The 21,324-nt window shown below is 55.4% G+C and overlaps 2 protein-coding genes and 1 non-coding gene across 5 annotated transcripts; 2 read left to right on the top strand and 1 right to left on the bottom strand.

Moving 5' to 3' along the window:
• The first annotated feature begins 1,090 nt into the window (after positions 1-1,090).
• On the top strand, positions 1,091-17,289 carry NPAS1 (neuronal PAS domain protein 1). Of its 3 annotated transcripts, none has more exons than XM_074369361.1 (12): positions 1,091-1,278; positions 2,324-2,506; positions 2,933-3,168; positions 9,864-9,937; positions 10,194-10,283; positions 11,709-11,883; positions 13,321-13,436; positions 13,624-13,781; positions 14,383-14,489; positions 15,014-15,114; positions 16,114-16,208; positions 16,732-16,867. In XM_074369361.1, exons 2-11 carry the CDS (start codon positions 2,385-2,387, stop codon positions 16,174-16,176), a joined length of 1,242 nt encoding a protein of 413 aa, XP_074225462.1. In that variant the 5' UTR covers positions 1,091-1,278; positions 2,324-2,384; the 3' UTR covers positions 16,177-16,208; positions 16,732-16,867. The 3 variants fall into 3 exon arrangements, with proteins under 3 accessions (XP_074225462.1, XP_074225460.1, XP_074225461.1); XM_074369359.1 differs by having other exon boundaries at positions 1,093-1,278; positions 14,967-15,114; positions 16,732-17,289; XM_074369360.1 differs by lacking the exon at positions 10,194-10,283 and having other exon boundaries at positions 1,093-1,278; positions 14,967-15,114; positions 16,732-17,289.
• On the top strand, positions 5,118-5,190 carry TRNAA-GGC (transfer RNA alanine (anticodon GGC)). The gene has a single exon. It is a non-coding gene; the product is annotated as a tRNA-Ala (tRNA).
• Positions 17,290-17,415: 126 nt separating the features above from the next.
• TMEM160 (transmembrane protein 160) lies at positions 17,416-19,806 on the bottom strand. The gene is made up of 3 exons (XM_045510785.2): positions 19,542-19,806; positions 18,335-18,427; positions 17,416-17,769 (listed from the first exon to the last, which is right to left on the bottom strand). Exons 1-3 carry the CDS (start codon positions 19,747-19,749, stop codon positions 17,504-17,506), a joined length of 567 nt encoding a protein of 188 aa, XP_045366741.2. The 5' UTR covers positions 19,750-19,806; the 3' UTR covers positions 17,416-17,503.
• Positions 19,807-21,324: the final 1,518 nt, after the last annotated feature.

The raw sequence follows: 21,324 nt of genomic DNA, 5'->3' as shown, positions 1-21,324 counted from the left end.
CTGTCCAAGCTCACAAAGTGGAGCCAGAAGTAGAACTTGAACCCATTGAGTCATCTTCTTAAAATGAAGCTCTCTTAACAGGGAAGAATGAGGTTGTTTAGGGAGAAGTCATTGGAATCCCCAAACACACAACTCACGCACCCCACACACCCCCATGCTCTCAGTGTCTAGCAAAATCTTTGTCCCTCTCCTTGATTTCCCCTGGTGACAGGGAGCTCATCACCTCTGAAGGACACATACTGTCCTTCACCCTCACTTCCACCCAGGCTGCTTTGGGAGTAGTAGGCTCTCCGTGCTTTGATGGAAAATATTCCCAAAGCAGAGGAAGGCCCAGGAGAGCTGAATGCAGCTGAGAGGTTGAGAAGCCAGGCTAGGGCAGGAGGTGTTGGATATGTGCCCCAGGTGGTAACTGCTCACTCCTTTGCCTGCCCTGGGTGCTGCACCAGCCCTCTTGGATTTCCCCAAACCTTTTGTCAGGAGTCCCCTGTAAAATGTCCTTCAGTTTCCAGCTGGAGGACCCCAGCCCCTTCGTCCTGGGGCCCAGCCTGATGCGCATCTGGGCCCAGAAGCTGCCCTATTTCTTCCCAACTGTATGATCAGAGCTGCAGAAGGGCACAGACCTCACAGAGCAGCCCGCCCATCTCACAGATGGGACACTGAGACCCCAAATCGTGTGTGTTTGAGTTTATCAGTGACTCCGTAAGTGACGCAGAGGTGAGAGGATTTGTGTCTGGGTATATGAGGGCAGACGTGAGGACTCGGGTGTCCCGAGGGGCTGCTGGGATGCTAAGTTCTCTTGGGGGAGATGGGGTGATGGTTCCTCCCAATGGGGTATGGAGATAGTACCTGAACTCTGGTGTTCCCCTCTCGTGGTGAGAGAGCTGACTCCGAGGTTCTCGTTTTGATGCTACGGGACTGGACTCCCAATGCTGCGATGGGGTGAGGGGACTCGGACACCTCAGCAGCCCGGGACTCCCTTGCTGGGATCCCCCCACCACGGAAAAGGCCAAAGTGGCTAGCGCTGGGCAGGACCGAGGGGCGGAGACTCAGTGGGCGGGGCTCCAGCAGACCCCGCCCCCGCCTGCCAGAGCTGTCCCCGCGCAACCAAGTCTGCGAGGCCTGGGTGGGCGCGGAGTGCCTAGCGCCACAGCCCGCGCACCCCGCCGAGCCCGGCCCGCTCCGGGGTCTATGAGGCCGCTCCTCTGCGCCGCCCCGCCTGCCCCACGCCGCGCCCGGAGCCTGCCCCGCGGCCAGGTAACGAGGCTGTGGGTCTTGCAGGTAGGGGACAACGGTGGCTGACATGAGGGGACGGGGAACTCCTGGGTCCTGGAGGAAAAGAGGACCAGAACTCCAGTGTCCTGGGGGCTAGGGCATCAGAACGCCTGTATCCCGAGGCTGAGGGAAGGGGCGCACGCATGTTTGGATCCTGGATAAATAGGGGATGGGGGGTTCTGGACGCCAAGGTCTAGGACATTTGGACACCTGGTTGTGAGACTTGGGGGCGGCGTGGATATGGGGGAGAAGGGTGGATCCTGAATACCTAGGCTTGGAGGAATGAAGACCCAATTGAACATGTTCCTGGTTCTGAGGGATCCGGATACCAGGACACCTGGGCCCCGAGTGTCGGGTCCATCCTGAGGGCGTCCTCAGGCTGAGGCTCTGGCCACCGCATCGGGGGTTGAGGCGCGCAAGCCCAGGTCTTCAGGGAGGAAGTTGTGGTTGCCGAGGTTTGGCGGCCCGGACACGTGGCACCACCCTGAGGGGCTGAGAGTGGCCCCTGGGCAGAGCATGGGGTGGGGTCCCTGCCCTCTGTCCTCTGCCCTCTGCCCTTCTACCTCCTCAGCCCAGCCCGGGAAATAGGCGCACCGCAGATGTGAGGAACCGGACTCCCCAGATGGGATTGAGGGGGACAGTTCCCCGAGGCAGAGGGCTTTGGGGGCTGGAGCCGGGCTCGCCTGGGCCCCGGCAAGGCGCCCGCCCCCAGCCCGGCTTGGGCATGCTTGGCACGCAGCGCGCGGGCCGGTCGGATCCGTATGCGCGCCGCGTGCGCCTATTGGTATGCGGGAGCCGGCCCGGCGCGGGCGTGAGGCGGGCGCGCTGGCGGGCGGCGCGGGGGAGGCGGCGGCGGGGCACGTCCTCGCCCTGAGCTGAGCCCGGCGCGGTAAGAGCTGCGGACTGTGCAGCGGGGCCTCTAGGGAGGGGAAACTGAGGCACCATCTCCTTGCTGGGACCCTGCGCCCCACGCGGACCTCGGTTTCCCTAGCGGGTGTCCCAGGTGCTCCCGCGGGCACTGAGAGCTGCCTCGCGCTCCTTCCCGCTGCAGGAGACGCGGGTCCCGAGTCCCGCAGGCTGCTCTGAGCCCGCCTGAGCGGGTTCCCGCGGAGATGGCGGCCCCCTACCCCAGCGGCGGCGGCGGAGGCGAGGTCAGATGCGGGGGAGGTCGCGGCGGCAGCGTCCCGTGGGACTTTCTGCCGGGGCTCGCGGTCAAGGCCCCGCCCGGACCCTGGTGAGCAAAGCCCCGCCCCTCGGGCCGTGGCCCCTCCCCCAAGGCGGCGTGCGAGGAGAATACTCGCTCACTTTCTGCCCCGCCCCTGGGGCTAGGCTTTCTTACCCCGAGTTGTTCCACCTTGGTTCTGTTAACACCCACCCCGCACACTTCGCGTTCTGTTCCGAGCCCCCTCCTCGGAATTCAGACCCAACATTCTCATCTCTCCCTCTTCCTCCTCTTTCCCCCAGAATTTACACCCAAGGTTCTGTCCCCACGGCCGGGTGTAGAATTCACACTCAGGTCCTGCCTCTACCTCCAGAGTGCTGAATCCACTTCCAACGTCCCTTCCTGTTTCCGAGGCCCTAGGAGGCAGGGCTCGCTCCCAGGCCCCGGGTCCCTGAGCCCTGGGGCCCCGCTGACGCCCCCTCCGCGCCGCCCGCCCAGCCTGCAGGCGCAACGGAAGGAGAAGTCCCGTAACGCGGCGCGGTCGCGGCGCGGAAAGGAGAACCTGGAGTTCTTCGAGCTGGCCAAGCTGCTCCCGCTGCCCGGAGCCATCTCCAGCCAGTTGGACAAGGCGTCCATCGTGCGCCTCAGCGTCACTTACCTCCGCCTGCGCCGCTTCGCCGCTTTGGGGGCGCCGCCCTGGGGTCTACGGGCTGCGGGGCCGCCGGCCGGCCTCGGTGAGTGCGCATGCACGGCGGGTGGGGCGTGGGGGGGCGTCCCAACGCTATCCCGCGGGAGCAGGGAAGCCCGGATCTGAGGTGAGCGCCGGCCGTCGCCCCGCTCCTGCACCCGGAGGGAGTATAGGATTTGGAGTCAGATAGACTTTTTTGTGTCCCTATCAGGCAGCTGCTACTGTCTAAGCCTCAGTTTATTCATCTGTAAAACGGGCACACGAGGTAGGGATGATTTCATGAATTCTGGCCTAATCAGGAGTCGTACCACTAGACAATGCTATTATTTTTATTTGAGGAAATGAATCATTATTACAAAGGAGACCCACAGCTCTATGGGCGGGACAGAAGGGACTCAGCCTGGGCCTCTTATCCACTCATGGGCAGAAAACCCTCTCACACAGACCTAAGGGAGCACAAGGACTCTGGAGTCCAAATTCCCAGTTTGGGAAAGGAGGGTGACAGGATAATACTGGCAGGTAATTTGACGAGCTTCAGAAAAACAGAGGTTCCTTGTCCCCACTCGGCCACCCCCCAGCATTATGACCCCGGGCAGGTCGCCTCACTTCTCTGTACCTCCTTTGTGGAATGGGAATCATGAGGAAGCCCCTTACCCACACCCCCCAAAATCCCAGGGCCAAGAGAAGAGATCTACCAGGTGATATGTGTAAAGACTCTGGAGGGAGGGTATAGCTCAGTGGTAGAGTGCCCGCTGAGCATGCACAAGGTCCTGTGTTCAATCCCCAATACCTCCATTAAAAAAAAAAAAAAGAATAAATAAGCCTAATTACCCCCCCCCAAAAGACCCTGGCCACACCGGGCACAGAGTAAGCAGTCAGTAAATAGCAAGTACTGTTATCGGTGGTTGCCTGCAGCTTGATTGAGCACCTGTCCTGAGCCCTCAGGAAACAAACCGGATATAAGTCCCTGCCCTGGACAGGCTGCCATCCTACTGGCCAAGACACAGTAGTGAAATAAACAAGGAAATGCAATCGATAATATGTAAAAATATGTAAAACACAGATATATAGAGATAGATATCTCCTCTCATTATTATTGACTTTATTATTTGCTAGATACATAGAAATGTTATGTTATTGTTATTACTTCTATTTTATGTTTTATCGCTTTACTCTTATTACTGGAAGAGAACGAATCGTGTTAATCTGAGGCCGCAGGTGATAGGGACAGAGCATCCTAGACTACTCCCCTACCACCAAGGATTGTCCTTAGGGTAGGGTTGGAAGGGCTCCAATTCCCCTCCTGCCCCGGCCCCTGGGGGGAGAGGGGGAGGGGGAGAGAAAATAGCATTGATTAAGCTCGCAATAAATCACCATTTAAATTTAAATAATCTGGCTTCCCAGGCGGTAATTAGGCGAATTGACTGGCGCGGAGAGAATGCGGCATTAGCGCCGCTGATTACTGTCATTACCTCGAACAACATGTGCGCCGGCGGGGGATAAACATCTTGTCTATTGTCCCCAAGACCCGGGGAGAGAAGGGGAGGGGAACGCTGAGAGAGCCCCCCTGGGCGTCCAGCCTCCCCCTTCCTGCTTGCCTGGATGAGTAATTCTAGGGGGCCGGGGCTCCCTAAGGTCACAGCGCTGAGGTGGCTGACCACCGACTTCAGCAGCCCCCCTGCCAGTAGGAAGGGCGGACAGGACAGTGCAGAGGAGGAGGGGGAGGTACTGCGTGGAGTCCCTCCCTACCCCCTAAATAAAGAAATTGGAGGCATCTCCTGCTCTACCGGCTCCCCAACAAGAGGCCAAGCACCTGCTCCCATAGTTCAGATGGGGAAACCAAGGACAAGGACTTAGCTTCGTTCAGAGAGCAAAGTATTGTGCCTCCCACTCCCTGAAGAGGAAGGGGCCCCCATATTCCCCTCAAACCTTAGTAGTAATAATGTACACGTCAGACTCCGTGTTGAGCACCATATCCAAATTCACTTGCTGTGGGGAGGGTATAGCTCAGTGGTAGAGCATGTGCTTGGCATGCAAAAGGGCCTGGGTTCAACCCCCAGTACCTCCATCAAAAAAATAATAACAATAATAAATACATGAACGTAATCACCTCCCTCACCAAAAAAAATTCACTTGCTTATTAATCCTCTCAAAAATCTTCAGAGGGAGGCAATGGGTTGTTTCCCATTTTATAGAAGTAGAAAACTGAGACCCAGAGAGGTGAAGCTCTTTGCCCAAGATCACACAGCTGGGAAGGGCCCAGCCAGGATTCAAATTCAGACAGCCTGGCTCCAGAGCCCACCTTCTCAACCACCATATTTAGCATCATGTTTGTTAGGTCTCCAGAGATGGGTCCTACCTTGCAGATCTCTGCCTCTCTTTGGGCCGCACTCAGCTGTCAGTAAAATGGGATGACAGATATTGAAGTCTAGTGATTGGGAGGTTTTGAGGCTTTGAGTCTGGAGAGGAGATAGCCTTGATCTCGTATCAACATTTGTCTGTTATTCATTCAACAAACACCTAGTGAATACCTTCCCTGTGCCAGGCGCTGTTCTAGGTGCAGGGGACACAGCAAGGAACAAAGACCCTTCTCCCACTTCCCTGATCTCATCTTTCTGCTCCTCTCACCCTTCAGTTTCCTCTCCAACACGGGCCACCTTGCTCTTCAGAGAAGTATGTTCCCACCTCAGGGCCTTTGCACTTGCTATGCCTCACCAGGAACCCCCTTCCCTTAGAATGTGGGCTCTTTGCTCAGGCCTTCCCTGACCACTCTATTAAAAAGGACAACCTACTGCTCTCAGCACTTCCTGTTTTCCTTTCCTACCTCACTTCTTTCCACAGTACTTATCATCATCTGACACTATGTATTTCTTATTTCTCTTGTTTATTGTGTGTTTCTCCCCTACAGCACTGTTTGCTGAGCCTAGAATAGTGCCTGGGGCACAGTAAGGGGTCACTAAATATTTGTTGGGTGACTATAGAACTAGGTGAGGGGAAGGAGGGGGGACATCTTAATTCACAGGTCACCACGTGGTCTCTCCGAGAAAGTGACCATTGAGCTGAGTCTGAAAGGAGGTAAGGGAGCAAGCTATGAGAAAAGCTGGAAGTAGAGTGGTCCAGACAGAGGGAACAGTAAGTGCAAAGGCCCTGAGGCAGGCAGCAATCCACTTGCTGGGTGCAGGCCATAGCCATGAGGTCAGAGAGGAGTGAGGCAGGGAGTGGCCAGCGGGGCATCTGGGTGGGGGCCATGGGGTGAGAGGTGTTCGGATTCAGGCGATGCAATGGAGGTATAGCCTCAGGACTTGCAGAAAGTGTGTGTGGGTGTGAAAGAAAGTGAGGGTTAAGGTGGGTGGTAAGGAAGTCCCCAGAAGGTTAGAGGTGCCTACAGTAGAGGTTATCTATAGTAATATTGATGAGATAGTCCCAAACTCACCTACTGTGTACTCTGCTGTGTGCCATTTACATGCATAAACCCATTCAGCTCTAGACCCAGACCCATTTCACAGATGCAGCTAGGGAAGTCTAGGCAGAAATGCACCTCATCCTGCCCTCAGGTCTGCTCCCAGAGACAGAGGCAGTCTGATTATGGTAAGGGCTCCCTCTCCCAGACTTCCGAAGGCTGATGAAGTCCCAGCCCTTCATCCCCACTCAGCCAGGGCAGCAAATCCCTCAGGGCAACTGAGAGTGGGAGGCGGAGGGGGCACCCCTGCAAGAGGTCTTGGCTTCCCCCCTCAGTCCCTCACACCCCCTCTGTGTGAGGGGAAGGATGATGACCCTGACAGTTTTTTTTTCTCCAGCAGAGGTCAGCTCCGCTCCCACAAGAAACAGCAAATGTTTGTTGAATGAATAACTGATGCTGTGGGTTTGGACATGAGGAGGGGACAGATCTGGGAGTAGTGAAGAGCCTCCTGCTGAGTTTGGGGGACACATGGAGTTGAGGGATTTGTGGGAGAGGGGAAGGAACACAGGGGAGAGTCAGAGATTTGGCGGGTTTGGGGGGGGACTAGGGGTAATGACACATCGGTCAGGAATGGGTGCAGACCCAGGGCTCCTGCCCTGGGGACAGGATGGGGGAACAGCAAATGGCTGAGCCCTCCCCTTCCCGACGTGCCCATTAACGCTGTTAATTACAGCCGTTCAGTCTGACCTGAGCTGATCCTGTGAGAGGGAAAATGAAGGAATTAGCAAAAATGACAGGGGAAAATTGCGACAATTAGCAGGCGGCATTGTTCCCTCCTGTCACCCGGCTGGTTCCCGCTGCATCTCGGGGGAGGAGTTCCCATCACACACCCTCCCCCCCTCCCCCCAGTTATTGTTCCTGGAGTTCCAGGCGGGGGTGGAAAAAGGGTGTGAACAGCCGGGAGGATGTTGGGGGTGCTCTTGGGGGAAGAAGGCGTGGCCTAGACATGGGGGCGGGGGGCGGGGCTCGGGGGCTGCATCCGTATTGGAGAAGGGAAGAGGCGGCGTTTCGCTGCCTGGTGTTTTGATGGTCTGGAAATAACAATAGTAATCACACTATTAATACTGATACGGGCTCTATGTTTCCGAGCACCTGCTTTATGCAGGCCCGCTGTAGGCCCTTTCTGTTCTATAAACTGAGTGAATGCTCAACAGCCCTGTGAGGTCAGCCCTCTTAGCAAACCCACTTCACAGAGGGGCAGACTGAGGCACAGAGAAGTGAAGGCACTGGTTCCAGGGAGGGACCGCCCTGGGGTTTGACACCTTACCTGGGCCCTCAGGCCTGCAGCAGCCAGGCGCCTGGGGACCTTGGAAGTCACTGAGTCCTTCACCCAGCTCCCCAGTCTGGGTGCAGACCCCTTGAGGGGTTGGTCTCTTCAGGGTCAGGGAGGGGGACCCAGGAGGGAACAGGGTCCAGGCACCCAGGGCCTCTGCCCACACCCAGCAGTATGGGTGTCTGGAGCCCCCTGCTCCTGAAGGGGGGAGGGGAGGGGGAGGGGTGGCCTGGGTCTTTGCCTCCCTCCCCTTGGCCATCTGTCTTCCCACCACTGTCTCTGTAGTTCTCTGTGTTAGTCTCTTCCTCTGTCCCTCCATCTCTTTCTGTTTCTGTCTTTGCCTACCTCAGTCTCAATTTCTATCTGAGGGCTCGGCTGGGCAGTCCTGGTCATGTGGTGTCCCCAGCAGGGCCTGGTGCACTGCTGGTGCTCAGGGAGTCTCTTTCATTGGGGTAAAATTTATATAACCTGAAATTCACCATTTTAAAGTGTGCAGTTCAGCAGCACTTAGCACATTCACAGTGATGTGTAACCAGCACTTCTAAGTCCAGGACATTTTCATCACCCTCCAAAAACCCTGCACCCATTAGCCATCCCTCCCCATTCCTCCTGCCTCTCCCTGGGCCCCTGGCAACTACTCATCTGCTTTCAGTCTCTGGATTTGCCTTCTCTGGACAGTTTATGTAACAGGAATCACTGTGTAGCCTCATGTGCTCGGCTTCTTTCACTTAGCGTCATGTTTTTAAAGTTCATTCATGTTGTAGCAGAGATCAGTACTCTGTTGCTTTTCATGGCTGAATAATCTTCCATTGTATGAATAAAGCACATTTTAGTTATCTGTTCATCAGTTAATAGACATTTGGGTTGTTTCCACATTTTGGCTGTTAGGCATAATGCTGCTGTGCACATTCATGTACCAGTATTTGTTACAGCACCTGTTTTCAATTCTTTGGGGTGTATACCTGGGAGTGAATTGCTGGGTGATTTGGTAAATCTATGTTTCACTTTTTGAGGAATTGCCAAATTATTTTCCAGAGTGGCTCCATCATTTCACATTCCCACCAGCAAGGCACAGGGGTTCCAATTTCTCAACATCCTCACCAGCATATATTTTCTGGGTTTTGTTTTGTTTTGTTTTAATTCTAGCCATGCTGGTGGGTGTGATCTCTCATTGTGCATTTTGCTAGTGATAATGATGTTGAAAATCTTTTCATGGGCTTATTGGCCATTTATGTATCTTCTTTGGATGAATGTCTATTCGAGTTCTTAGCCCATTTTTAAATTGGGTTGTCCGTCGTTTTGTTGAGTTGTGATGTCCTTATCTCTTTCTCTATTCCTCTATATTTCTGCATGTCTCTATGTCCATCTATTTGTCTATCTGTCTTTGTCATTCAATATATCTGTCTCTTTCTGTATCTCTCTCTCTCTGTCTCTCCTTTTCTGCCTCCTCATCCTTCGGATCTGAGCTTAATAAAATGCCCCTCCTTCAACAGGCCTTACCACATTCTTCTTTATTTCACACCACCTATTTGATTCTTTATAGCACTGGCCACAAATGACAGTTCTATATTTGTTCATTTCTTGCTCGTTTGTATCTGCCCTGGCCTAGGTACCCTGTGAGCGCACGGCTGGGCTGTCCTGGTCACATTGTCCCCAGCAAGGCCTGGTGCACTGCTGGTGCTCAGTGAGTTTGCCAAATGACTGAGTGGATGGCTGAATGAATGAATGAACAAATGAATCCCTTTCTGCTTCCCCTGGTATCTTTCTGTCTCTCAGTTTCTCTGTCTGTCCCGCCCACCCCTGCCTCACCCATGCCTCTCCACACCCCAAGTCTCTCTCTGACAGGTCCCAGGCCCCCCCCCCATACCCCAAGATGGCTACAGGACTGGGAAGAAGAGAGGAAGATCTGTAACCCGGCTCCCTCGGGGGCTGCCCAGAAGGCGCGGGGTGGGGGGTGGGAGTCAGCCAAACCAACAGACCCTGGCCTAACCCCTCCCTCTGCCCCCAGCCCCAGGCCGCAGGGGCCCCGTGGCGCTGGTCTCCGAAGTCTTTGAGCAGCACCTGGGCGGACACATCTTGCAGGTGAGGCCCCTTCCCTGCCTGCTGCTCCTTGCTGCCACCTGGTGGCCGCACCCGGGAACGGCACCCTTTTCTCTGTTTTCTGTCCCGTGGAGAACCGGGAGGCAGAATGCTGGGCACCCCCTCCTGCCTGCACCTCCCAAGTGCCAGTGAAGCTCTTTACCTCAGAATAATCCATCCGAGGTGGAGATCCAGATTTCAGAACCTCTCACAGATGCCAGGCCCTCCTCTCCCTGCTCCCTGTCTCTCCTGACTCTAGTCCCTGGACGGCTTCGTGTTTGCCTTGAACCAGGAAGGGAAGTTCCTCTACATCTCAGAGACAGTCTCCATTTATCTGGGTCTCTCACAGGTAAGGAGCAGCCGCAGCAGGCTGCCTGGACTGGCTCAGCCACCATCTCCCTTGCTGGCCCCTCTCTCTCCTGGCCTCACCATCCCAGCATGGAAAGTGGACTGGATCTTTGGTTCCCAAAGTGTGTTCCTTGGAACCCCACATGGCACCTAACATGGCTCCTCCTCCCAGGCAGAGGAGGGTTATTAAATAGGTTAATTTGACGAAAACAAATTAGCAGGAAGACCAGTTTGCCAATGGGTGGTTGCCAAATGTATGCTATTTACCAAAATTTGTTTCTTCATAACGGTTTTAAAGGATTACAGCAGTTTGTGTTGGAAGGGCTTGGGTTTGGCCAGTTTGGAAGATTTTCGGTGGCATCCTTGACTGCCTTGCGTTTTGCCTGGATTTCACCCTGCTGTTTTCTGCCCCAGCTCCTGCAAGCTGGTGGCTGATAGGTAAAAGGAGGGCCCGGAGAAGCCAAAAGCTCCCTGGAGTCCTGGCTCCCTGTGGCATCTTAGGCCTTGTCTAATCCAATTAAAACCAATTGCTATCAACTTTTGTCATTTTTACAAAGATCTGACAAATGGTAAATTTAGAAGAGTCAGTGTATTGGTATTGGGCCTTGGTGAGAAGCTCTTCAGTGAGCTCCTGGAGATTCCTGGAGCAGGAAGACCCTGATGGAAGAGGAGTATGGAAAAAATGAAGGGGGAGAGGAGGAGTCAGGGAAAGGCTTGAAGCTGGTGTGGGGGAGGGTTTAATGAATGAGGGATAGAGCGAAGCATGTGACCCCAAGTCCAGGGACAGTGGGAGCCATGGAGGTTTCTCAGAGGAGGAGGGCCATGATCAGATGGGTATTTGTGTAGGGTCTGAAGGCCAGAAGACTGGTGAGGATGCTGGGACAGGAACACAGCAGGGAGAAGATGGGCACCCAGACTGAGGGAGGTGTGGAGAGAAGGGGGCTGCCACGAGAGATTTGAGGGGTGAATTCAATGTAAAAGTCCATTGGATTAAAAGGTTCTAACTCTAAAGAGTTTGAAAACCATTCCATTGCTTGTGTCCTGGTTTCCATTTCTGCTAGGACATCCTGTGAGTCATTTCAGGGCACAGTTGTTTGCAGTCTAGGAGTGAGAGTGAGTAAGCAGGCGCTGGGTAAATGGAGGCTATGATGCCCCCATCCCCACCCCCTACACAGCTTCTTAATAGCATAGGCAAGGGCAGAAAATCCTTAATAATCACTGGGTTTGAAGTGGGAGGGCACATGAAGGCCCTAAACTTGTATCCTCTTTTAAAAAGATTAAGCAAAGAAAAGAAATTTCCTAATGCAAACACAAGACTGGTGTGAAACACAGCTGTATGTAGGCGAGTGAGCCTGAGGCAGAAATGGGTGCGCAGGTGACCGTGAGCACACCTCTCCCCCCCTGCACCCCCCTCCTTCGCCTGCAGGTGGAGCTGACAGGCAGCAGCGTCTTCGACTACATCCATCCCGGGGACCACTCTGAGGTGCTGGAGCAACTGGGGCTGCGGGCCCCGACCCCGGGGCCCCCCACACCACCATCCATCCTCTCCTCGTCCTCCTCTTCTTCATCTTCTTCCTCACTTGCGGACACCCCTGAGATTGGTAATTCCCAGGGCCCCCAAAGAATGAGGCCTGAGGGTGGACTGGGATGCTGGGGACAATGTATCCAGCTATGTCTTGTTTATACAAAGTGCTCTCGTTAGAGTTGTGGAAAGCAAGTTTTTGTAAAATGAATCAGAGTCTAAACTGATGCTGCGAGATGTGGCTCCCTCAAATTGCCTAAGCTCCCTATGATTGTCTGGATCCCCAAGATGTGAGCTTTAGAAAGACCCCTCTGGCTGTGAAGTGGACGTGGGTGCCTGATGGAACCAGGCTTTGGTAAATAATAATAACGCATGCTTATTGGGCATTTACACGTGCCCTGCCTTTAAGTGCCTTTTATTAAATCCAAACCACAATCCCACGAAGCAGGGACTACTACTCTCTCCATTTGCAGAGAGGAACCTGAGGCACAGCACAGAGAGGTTAAGTGTCGACAATTACACAGCTATAAGTGGGTGAGCTGGATTCCAGCCCAGGTTCTCTGATCTAATCTTTCTCTCCTGTGAAAAATTCCACTCCATGTTGGGGAAGAAGGGTGTTGGAGATAACCCTGAACATTCCTTTTTGCTCTGAGTTACTGGGGTGCTGAAGTTAACCTTCCTGTAAATAGCTTTTCTTATGTGGGCTCTGCTTAATACCCAAAACCGTCTGAACAACTATCAGCAGTGCTTGCAAGCTGGGGAGATGTTTGTGACACGTGTGGGACTACTGGGGACTGTGATTATATTTATACCTTAGTTTCAGGCACAGGGTCATCTGGGTGTGAGTATATTTATAAGACTGTATCACGGGGTTTATAGAATAACCTGATTTTTTGTTTTAAAGGGAGGTACTGGGGATTGAACCCAGGACCTTGTGCATGCTAAGCCTGCGCTCTACCACTGAGCTCTACCACCCCCTGTAGAATAATCTGTATTTGCGATCTTTTTTGTTGCTGTAGCCTGAGCCCCTACTCTGTGCCCAGCCCTGTGCTGGGCAGGGCTGGGGACACAGTGGTGACAAGAGCTCCAGCCCCACCTTCCCAGGGCTCACAGTCTAGTGGGGGAGACTGACCTGTCCCCAGAAAGTGATGACCTGGTGTGAGCAGGGCTCTGGCAGGAGACCCCAAAGGGGCAGCTGACCCAGCTTGGGGGTCATGGAGGACTTCCTGGAGGAGAGGTGTAACCTGAGACCTGAGGTTGTGGCTGGAGACGATGTTAGGAGGAGCTGGGTTTTCTCCCAAGGGTACTAGGGGGCCATGGCAGTTTCAGGGCAGAGGAGGGACAGGGTCAGAGCTTAACTTTAGAAAAGACTCAGCTGGGTATGATGTCAGTGTGCTTGTAAGTGTGTCTGCATGATTGTGGCCCTGACCCTGTGTCAGGTTAGCTCTGCAGAGGGCAGGGGTGGCCTGTGTGTCCTCTTCAGGACCCCATAACCTTCCTTCATTCTCTGCCCCAGAAACCAGCCCCACTGAGGTGCCCCCCTCCTCCCGGATGCAGGAGCGTTCTTTCTTCATCCGCATGAAATCCACCCTCACCAAGAGGGGGCTGCATGTCAAGGCCTCTGGGTACAAGGTGGGTGTAAGCTCTCTATCCCAGCCTCTGACTCCCACACTCCCTCCCCGGCCTGAGGAATGCGACTGTATTCCTGCCAGCTCTGTCCCTGTGCCCCAGCCCCTGGTCAGAGCCAGGCCCCCCGGCCAGGTTAGGGTACCCCTCCCCGGGCCCCACCCAACCCTCCAACCGCGCATGCTGCCTGCAGGTCATCCATGTGACCGGTCGCCTTCGGGCCCGTGCCCTGGGCCTTGTGGCCCTCGGCCACACGCTGCCCCCAGCCCCGCTGGCTGAGCTGCCGCTACACGGACACATGATCGTCTTCCGACTCAGCCTGGGTCTCACCATCCTTGCTTGTGAGAGCAGGTACCGGGGTTGGGGGCTGAGGCGGGCAGATGGGGGCGCACGGGAGAGGGGGGCTAGACGGAAAGTCAGACGGGCAAGGGGGCTGTGGGCTGGGGCCCTGCGGAGCCGCAAGAGCAGCAGAGGGTCCGGGAGACTGGAAGAGGGAGCGAAGGCGGAGGCTGGGCCGGGGCCTCTGAGGATGGAGGCAGGGCAGTGCCCGATTCTCAGGCCCAGGCCCTCCGTTCCCGGCTCCCTTCCGCAGAGCTCCGCCCTCCCCTGAGCCCATTTCTTTCCAGGTCTCCCGTCTCCCATCTCTTTTCCAGTCTGTCTCCTGCACCACGTAGTAGAATAGTCTCCACGCTCTGGGCGCCTCCAGAGTGTCCGGACCACCCCACACCCCACACCCAGGAGTGCCATCTGTTTGATGCCCATTGCTGCCCTAGGAGGGACACTATTAATTTAAACATTCTCTGCCCATTTTACAGAGGGAAAAACTGAGGCTCCAAGCACTCCAGAGCAAGGGTTTGAACCCTGAGTGATTCTGGAGCCAACCTGGCCTCTTTCTCCCCACCCCATGGTCCCGGACCTCTTCTCTCCCCCTCTCTGTGTGCCCTGTCCTCAGAGTCAGCGACCACATGGACCTGGGACCCTCAGAGCTAGTGGGCCGCAGCTGCTACCAGTTTGTCCACGGACAGGATGCAACAAGGATCCGCCAAAGCCACCTGGACTGTGAGAACCCCTCACCCTAGACCTGAGCACCTCCCCCTGCCCCGCTCCCTGGAAGTCCTTCTCTGGGGCTGACCACAGTCCCTCCTGCTGCCAACTCCAGGGGCTCAACTCAGCACAGGAAGAGCAGCAAGGAGACTCTGAGCATCAGCTCAGGCTGAGGGGTGGGAGTAAGGGGACAGTGGGTTCTCTCTGACCCACCCTTCAAAGTCCAGGGGCCTTGCTACCAGGTTACCTCTCAGTCTTTCTGACTCGGGCTCTCTCTGTCTCCTTCTCTGTACTTTGCCTTTCTCTTCTCCTCACCGTCCCACCTTCTGTTTCCCTGTCACCCTCTCTCTGCACCTGCCTCCTCTCTGCCTGTCTCCCTGTCCACGTCTCTCCCTCTGCCTGTCTACCCGTTTGCCCATCTCTCCTCTGACTGCCTCACCCTATCCTGCCCCGACCCCATCCCTTCCGATCTCTCCCGGTCCCTGGGCCCAGTGCTCGACAAGGGTCAGGTGATGACTGGTTACTACCGTTGGCTGCAGCGCGCCGGGGGCTTCGTGTGGCTGCAGTCTGTGGCCACTGTGGCTGTGAGCGGGAAGAGCCCTGGAGAGCGCCATGTGCTCTGGGTCAGCTACGTGCTCAGGTGAGGGCTGCGCCCCCTCCTCTCCCACAGGGAGCTCGGAACTCCCTCCAGAAGATTCTGCCAGCTCTCCCCACCTCTGGGTGGGAGCTCTTTCGGGAAGGCTTCTAGAAAAGGACCAGCCCAGAGGGTTTTTAAAACATGAAGGGGAGGCGTCCAGTGAGAGTAAAGGCTTGGAGGTGGAATGACTTTCTTGCAGGAGGCAGGGGTGCGGTGGGATGGGGAGGGAGTGACAACCCCTTCTAGGGAGAAGGAGGCAGATGCAAAGCGACCTCAGGCCTAGGTTGCATCTAGGGCACTGGGGAGCCATGGCAGGCTCTTACCAGAGGACAGCCACCACAGAACAGAGCAACTGATGGAAAGGAGCTAGAGGTGGGAAGGACATTTCAGGCTGAGGGCACAGCATAGGCAAAGACTCAGAGCCACACTGGACTCATCTGAGGAACTAAAGACAGTGCTTCAGGCTGGAATACAGAGTCGAAGCTAAGGATGGTGGGGGCACTGGGGAGCCATGGGATGGTTTAGAGCTGAGAGAGTAACAGCCAAATCTGCTGTTTGGAAAGACTGCTCTGGTTGCCATGAAGAGGGAAGTCTAAAGGACAAGACAGGGGAGGCAGCCATCTGGCCACCTCTGGCTTTACTGGGCCCAGATCCAGGCCTCTGAGAGGAGCAGCAGGTTTGGAAGGAAGGTACTGAGGCTGAATGAGCATGAGGTGCCCAGGGACACTTATATGGTGACATCCAGGCAGCCACGGACTGCAAAGGTCTGGTCGCAGGAGACAAGGCCACGCTGGGCTAGAAGCCACCTTAGAGTTTGGGGTTCAATGATGAGGCCTAAGGGCCTTGGGAGGGGGCTCCCCATTCACTGTGAGGGGAGGCATCTACACTCCGGGGTGAGGGAAAGCCTACACTCACAAGACTGGCGGGCAGGAGGGCGTCTACCCTCACCAGAGGCTGGGTGGCCCAGGACCCCACTTCCCAATCCCATCTGTGTTGTCCCAGCCAAGCCGAGGGGGGCCAGACACCTCTGGACGCCTTCCAGCTTCCGGCCAATGTGGCCTGTGACGACGCATCCAGCCCGGAGCCAGAGCCCACAGGTGAGCCCCACCCCACCCCACCCCTGGGAGGCTCTGGGCCGCCTCTGGGACCTGTGCTTCCCTGTGCGGGAGCCACTAGCTTCACACGTGGCTATTTATAGTACAATTAAAGTTAAAATTCCATTTTCTCAGTGTTGTACTTGCCACACATGAAGAGCTCAGTAGCCATTTGTGGTCAGGGCAGACGTGGAATGTTTCTGCCCTCAAAAAAGTCCTATTGGACAGCATGGGTCCAGACTGGAGTCTCCCAGTCCCCTCCCTGCTGTCCCGCTTTGTGGTGAGGGCTTTCCCACGCCAGGGGGTGGCTAGCAGCATCCTCAACTTCTACCCACTAGAATCCAGGAGTATCCTCCTCCCCAGTTGTGACAACCAAAAATGTCTCCAGACCTCGCCAAATGCCCCCTGAGAGGACAAAACTGCCCCAGCATGTCTAAACTGCTGAGCGCAGCTCCATTCCACAGATAGGAAGACTGAGGGCTGGGCATACGCACACACGGTGCCCTTCAGAATCTTCCTCTTCCAGAGCCAGAACCTCCAGTGGAAGGAAAGCAGGCCACCCACCCAGACGAGGACAAGGCCCCCCCACCTCGGGGCAAACTCATCAAAGTGGAGCCCCGTCCTGGGGAGACTGAAGACCTGGAGGACAGTGGGGATGAGGAGCCGCCAGGCCACCTGGCCCTGCCCAGGCCCGAGTTCACATCTGTCATCCGGGCGGGGGCCCTGAAGCAGGACCTGGTGGGGCCTTGGGGCCTGGCGCCTCCTGGGGACCCCCCACCTTCCCTCCTGCATGCGGGCTTCCTGCCCCCTGTCATGCGGGGCCTGTGCGCACCTGGCACCATCCGCTACGGCCCTGCCGAGCTGGGCCTCGTGTACCCACACCTACAGAGGCTGGGCCCCGGCCCCGCGCTCCCGGAAGCCTTCTACCCTGCCCTGGGCCTGCCATACCCGGGGCCCCTGGGCACCAGGGTGCAGCGGAAGGGGGACTGAGGACTGGACCAGCTGGACCGTGGGGGAAGGGTGGGGACCCCAAGGGGACAGGGCTCTCAGCCCCAGTGAAATAAAGGCCTGCTCCCCCTCTGTGGATCGTCTCCGGGGCCATGGAGCGCCTCTCCTTTCTTTTCTCCTGAGTTGGTTATCTCCACCTGCCCCCAGCGCCCTCCAGCCCGTCCCTCCTCGCATCTCCTGCAACAGCAACCATCACTCGGAATCTGGAGCAAGGCAAGGGTCAGGTTTTAATATCCCGGTTCTCGGGCCCGGGCTGTCCAGCGCCCGGCCGTTCCCCGCGGCCCTGCGGCTCACTCGGGCGGCGGCCGGCCCGCTTCATCGGGCCCTTCCGCAGTGGCCGACCCGTCGTCCTCAGGCACCAGTTCCACATCCAGCTCCAGCTGGCCCATGTAGAGGCCGACAGCACAAGCCCAGAGCAGGCCGGCGGCCAGCACGGCCCCCACGCCTGCCGCCGCGCCCCCCATTGAGAGCTGCATGGGCCCCCGCAGCGCTGCCAGGCCCACCACGTAGGAGGCACCGCCCCACACCACGCACAGGCCGCCCAGCAGGAAGAAGCCTGTGGGACAGAGCGGGGCCAGGGTCAGGGGACTGAGATGGAGTTAGAAAGGGGATGGAGCAAACTCAAGCGCAGGGTAGGTAGGGGTCAGGAGTAATACAGAGCCAAGGTCGGGGGCATGAGATGGAATCAGGCAGTGTCTAGGGCTTGGAGGCAGGCTCCAGGATCAGAGGAGGTGTGAGGGGCTGGTCTGAGAGCAAAGATAAGGTCGAAGGGGCAGGGGTGGGACCGGTCTGGGGCAGGAGCAGGGTGATGGGCAGGGACTAGGTAGGACCCTCATCTTTGTTAAGTCAGATTGGAAACGGGGAGGACCCACAGCCCTGCCCTGAGCTACCGTCTCAGGTGGGTCCAGTGCCCATGAGGTAGGGACAGGGTGGGTGGAAAAGCCTTTTTCCTTCGGGGAAGAATGAGGGCTTCTAGCTACATTTACTCTGGGAAAGTGATGGGATGGGGCAGGAGAGAGGCCACATGCATGGGGCAGGGTGAGGGTGGGGGTCTACCTTCCCCAGTGGGGGAGGGAGCACTCACACTCCCTAGTGGGTGTGGGAGTGGGGTCTGCACTCACCATAGGCGGCCTCCCGACCCATGTCACTCTGCATGAAGGAGATGACCCCGATGCCTGATGCCAGGAGGCCATTGCGGAACCAGGAAAGGAAGGCTGGAGGAAAAGGGGATGGGGGATGAGAAATCAGCAACAGCCGAAACCCTACCCCCAAGACCCCCACGCCCCAGCCCAGTCAAATTGGGGATCTCTTCTTGCTACTACCCTGTCCGGCCCAAACTCTCACCTTGTCCTGGCTGTTCCCCCACCTAACCCTGTTCCCCCAAACTCTCATCTCCATCTGTGAGCCCCTCCCGCCTAAACTCTGTAACACTAAAGGTTTATGGCAGTCTGCAGAATCTGGAGGAGGATCCAAAATTGCAGAACCTAATCTGAGGACAGGAAGATCCCAAGACATCGTCTTGGTCAATGTCCTCCTCACATGTGTATCCCCATGGGCCAGGCCCTCATTTCTTTCTCAGACCTCCCGACAAACTGTTAGCTTCCCACTTCCTCAGGTCTCTCTCCAGCTTCCCCCTTCAGTTTTCTGAAACTTCACTGTCTACTACCGGGTATGCTCCTCCTTTATGTCGTTCACATCCATTCAAGTCCCTGGTGCGGCACTAACAGGGCTAGTCCAGTCACACCTATTCCACCCCGTATCTAGAGGACTAGTCCTCTCCAATCAGGACCCCCACCCACCCCATAGGAGGCCCCGCCCCCTACAGCCAGGGTCACCTCGCCCTCCAATCAGCCCAGAGCTTTTCTTCTATTGGTTGTTACCTCTTCCAATCCGGAACTTCCCCCCTCTTCTGCAGAGATCCACACTCCCGCCTTATGCAGAGTGGTAGCCTCTTTCATCCGAATTGGTCCCTCCAACGAGGACCCCTCTTGTAGGCAACTCCCTCGCCCTTAGCCCTCTTTGGAAGCCTCTCTAATCCAGACGCAGTTTTATAAGGCTGCCTCTCCTAGCCCGACCAAACTCTCCAATCCCTACTGCACCCCTTTAACCAGACCCACGGTCCCATCTGCAAACCCTTCTCCTATGCGGGCAGACTGCGCTCTTGCAGCCACAGCTTCCCTGCACTTACGCGGAAGCCGTTCTCCCTCCTGAGCCAGGGCCCTGTTTCCAGCAGAAGTCCCACCACCATCCACCACTCGCGCGCGCTGGCAGCTCTGCTATGCGGTACCCTCTCTCCCATCCCGGACGACCCCAGCCCCAGCCCCAGACCTGTCTCATGCGCTTTCCGGAGGAGCCAGGCGTCTGCGCGGTCCAGCTCGGACACGGGGGGCGGCGAAGCCCCGGCTCGGGGGCCGTGGCCGGGGGCGAAGGACCCCCGGGCTCCCCCGCTCCGGAGCCGCGGAGGCGGCAGCAGCGCCCCCCGGAAGCGGAGTCGGGCAAGGCGGGCAGCCCGAGCCCACCACCAGCCGCCTCCCATGGTTCTCACTACGGCCGCGGCGCACCGCACCGCACCATGGGCCGCCCGTAGGCTGAAGCACACGTCACTCAGGCTTAAAGGCTCATCTATTGGTTTTATGCGCGCCACTCAGGCCCGCTACGCACTGTCCATTGGTCGAATGGCGGTGATCCCGCCTCTGTCATCCGTGCCGGTACTGCGCGTCTCACCTTGCTTCTAGGGCTGGACTTCGAATCCCAGTGTTCATTGTGCGGGAGGAAAGCCGGTCTTCAGAAACCGTAGGCGCGATGTCTGCCGGGACTTGTAGTTTTTTTTAAAATAATGTTCCTTCTAATGGCCAAAAAACAAAAAAATAAAACTGGTAGTGCTTAATGCAGAACCTTTGCAAAATCTCAAGGAGCACAGAAGAGAAAGTAAAACTCAACATTAATCTTACCAATGCTATCATTTTGTTGTACTTCTATCCCGCCTCTTTTGTAGGAGAGTGTAAAACGTTTGCCATTTGAAAAATTAATTTTTTCTCATGTAACAATCAATCGTGAACATTAACTGGTGGCACTGAATATTTTTCCACGGCATTTTTTTTAAATTTTAAAAGTGTTATTTATTTTGAACATGGTACAAGATACAAAATTTACAAAACAGTCTAATGAAAAGTAATTCACATCCCATGCCCCCAGCCAGTCCCATACAGCATCAAGTTTAATGGTTGATACCCATGCATTATAAGGACGTACCACAAGTGATCCCAAGCCAGTTTTCCCTGCTATAAACTAATGTAGTTTTCTTTTAGGTCTAAACCTATGCCTGAGTGGAGAGGGACTTGATCTCAAAGGTCAAACTTTAGCAGCCAACTTCCAATTCTGGGTCCACACGTGGCTCTATATATCCACTTAATACACTGTGTCATAACGATTTCTATAGTTATCTGTCTCTGCCAACAGGCTGTGAGCTTCCAATGGACTGGGTCCTTAATTGACAGGTCTCTACGTTCCCCCATTCAAAATAGGTAGGAGACTTGATAAATAATAATAGCAAACATTTACCAATGACTCTCTCTGCGCCAGGAATTGTGCCAGGCACATTATGTGAATAACGTCATTTAATTCTCATTGTAATCCTAGGAATTAAGGATTAGAACATTTCCCTCTTTTATAGAGGAAAAAAAATGAGGCTCATAGAAGTGAGGTAATATAAGTTAATGTTTACTGAGCACTAACCATGTGTCAGACACTGTGTTCTTGCTTTACATAGATACTCTCATTAAATCTTCAAAATAATCCTATGTAACATGTACTACTACTATCCTCATTTTACAGAGGAAGAGGGAGCAGTTAAATTAGTTACCCTAAATCACACAGCTAATTAGACAAGTCCAATGTCAGACAAACCACTGTGCCATGCAGCTTATACTTAGTGTTTACTGAACACTTGCTCTCAGACAGCATTGTGCTACATATTTGGTATAAATCAGTGAACAGATAAAATTCTCTGACCTGAACTTCCTCAAGCTGGTAAAGGTCATCTACAAAAAAGCTACAACTAGCATCATTCTTAGCTGTGAAATATTTCCTGATTTCCCCTTAAGATTGGAAA

Source organism: Camelus bactrianus, chromosome 9 (genome assembly GCF_048773025.1).
Source record: "Camelus bactrianus isolate YW-2024 breed Bactrian camel chromosome 9, ASM4877302v1, whole genome shotgun sequence".
NCBI lineage: Eukaryota > Metazoa > Chordata > Mammalia > Artiodactyla > Camelidae > Camelus > Camelus bactrianus.
The sequence above is the reverse complement of the archived record's forward strand: the minus strand, read 5'-3'. Positions and strand labels throughout refer to the sequence as shown.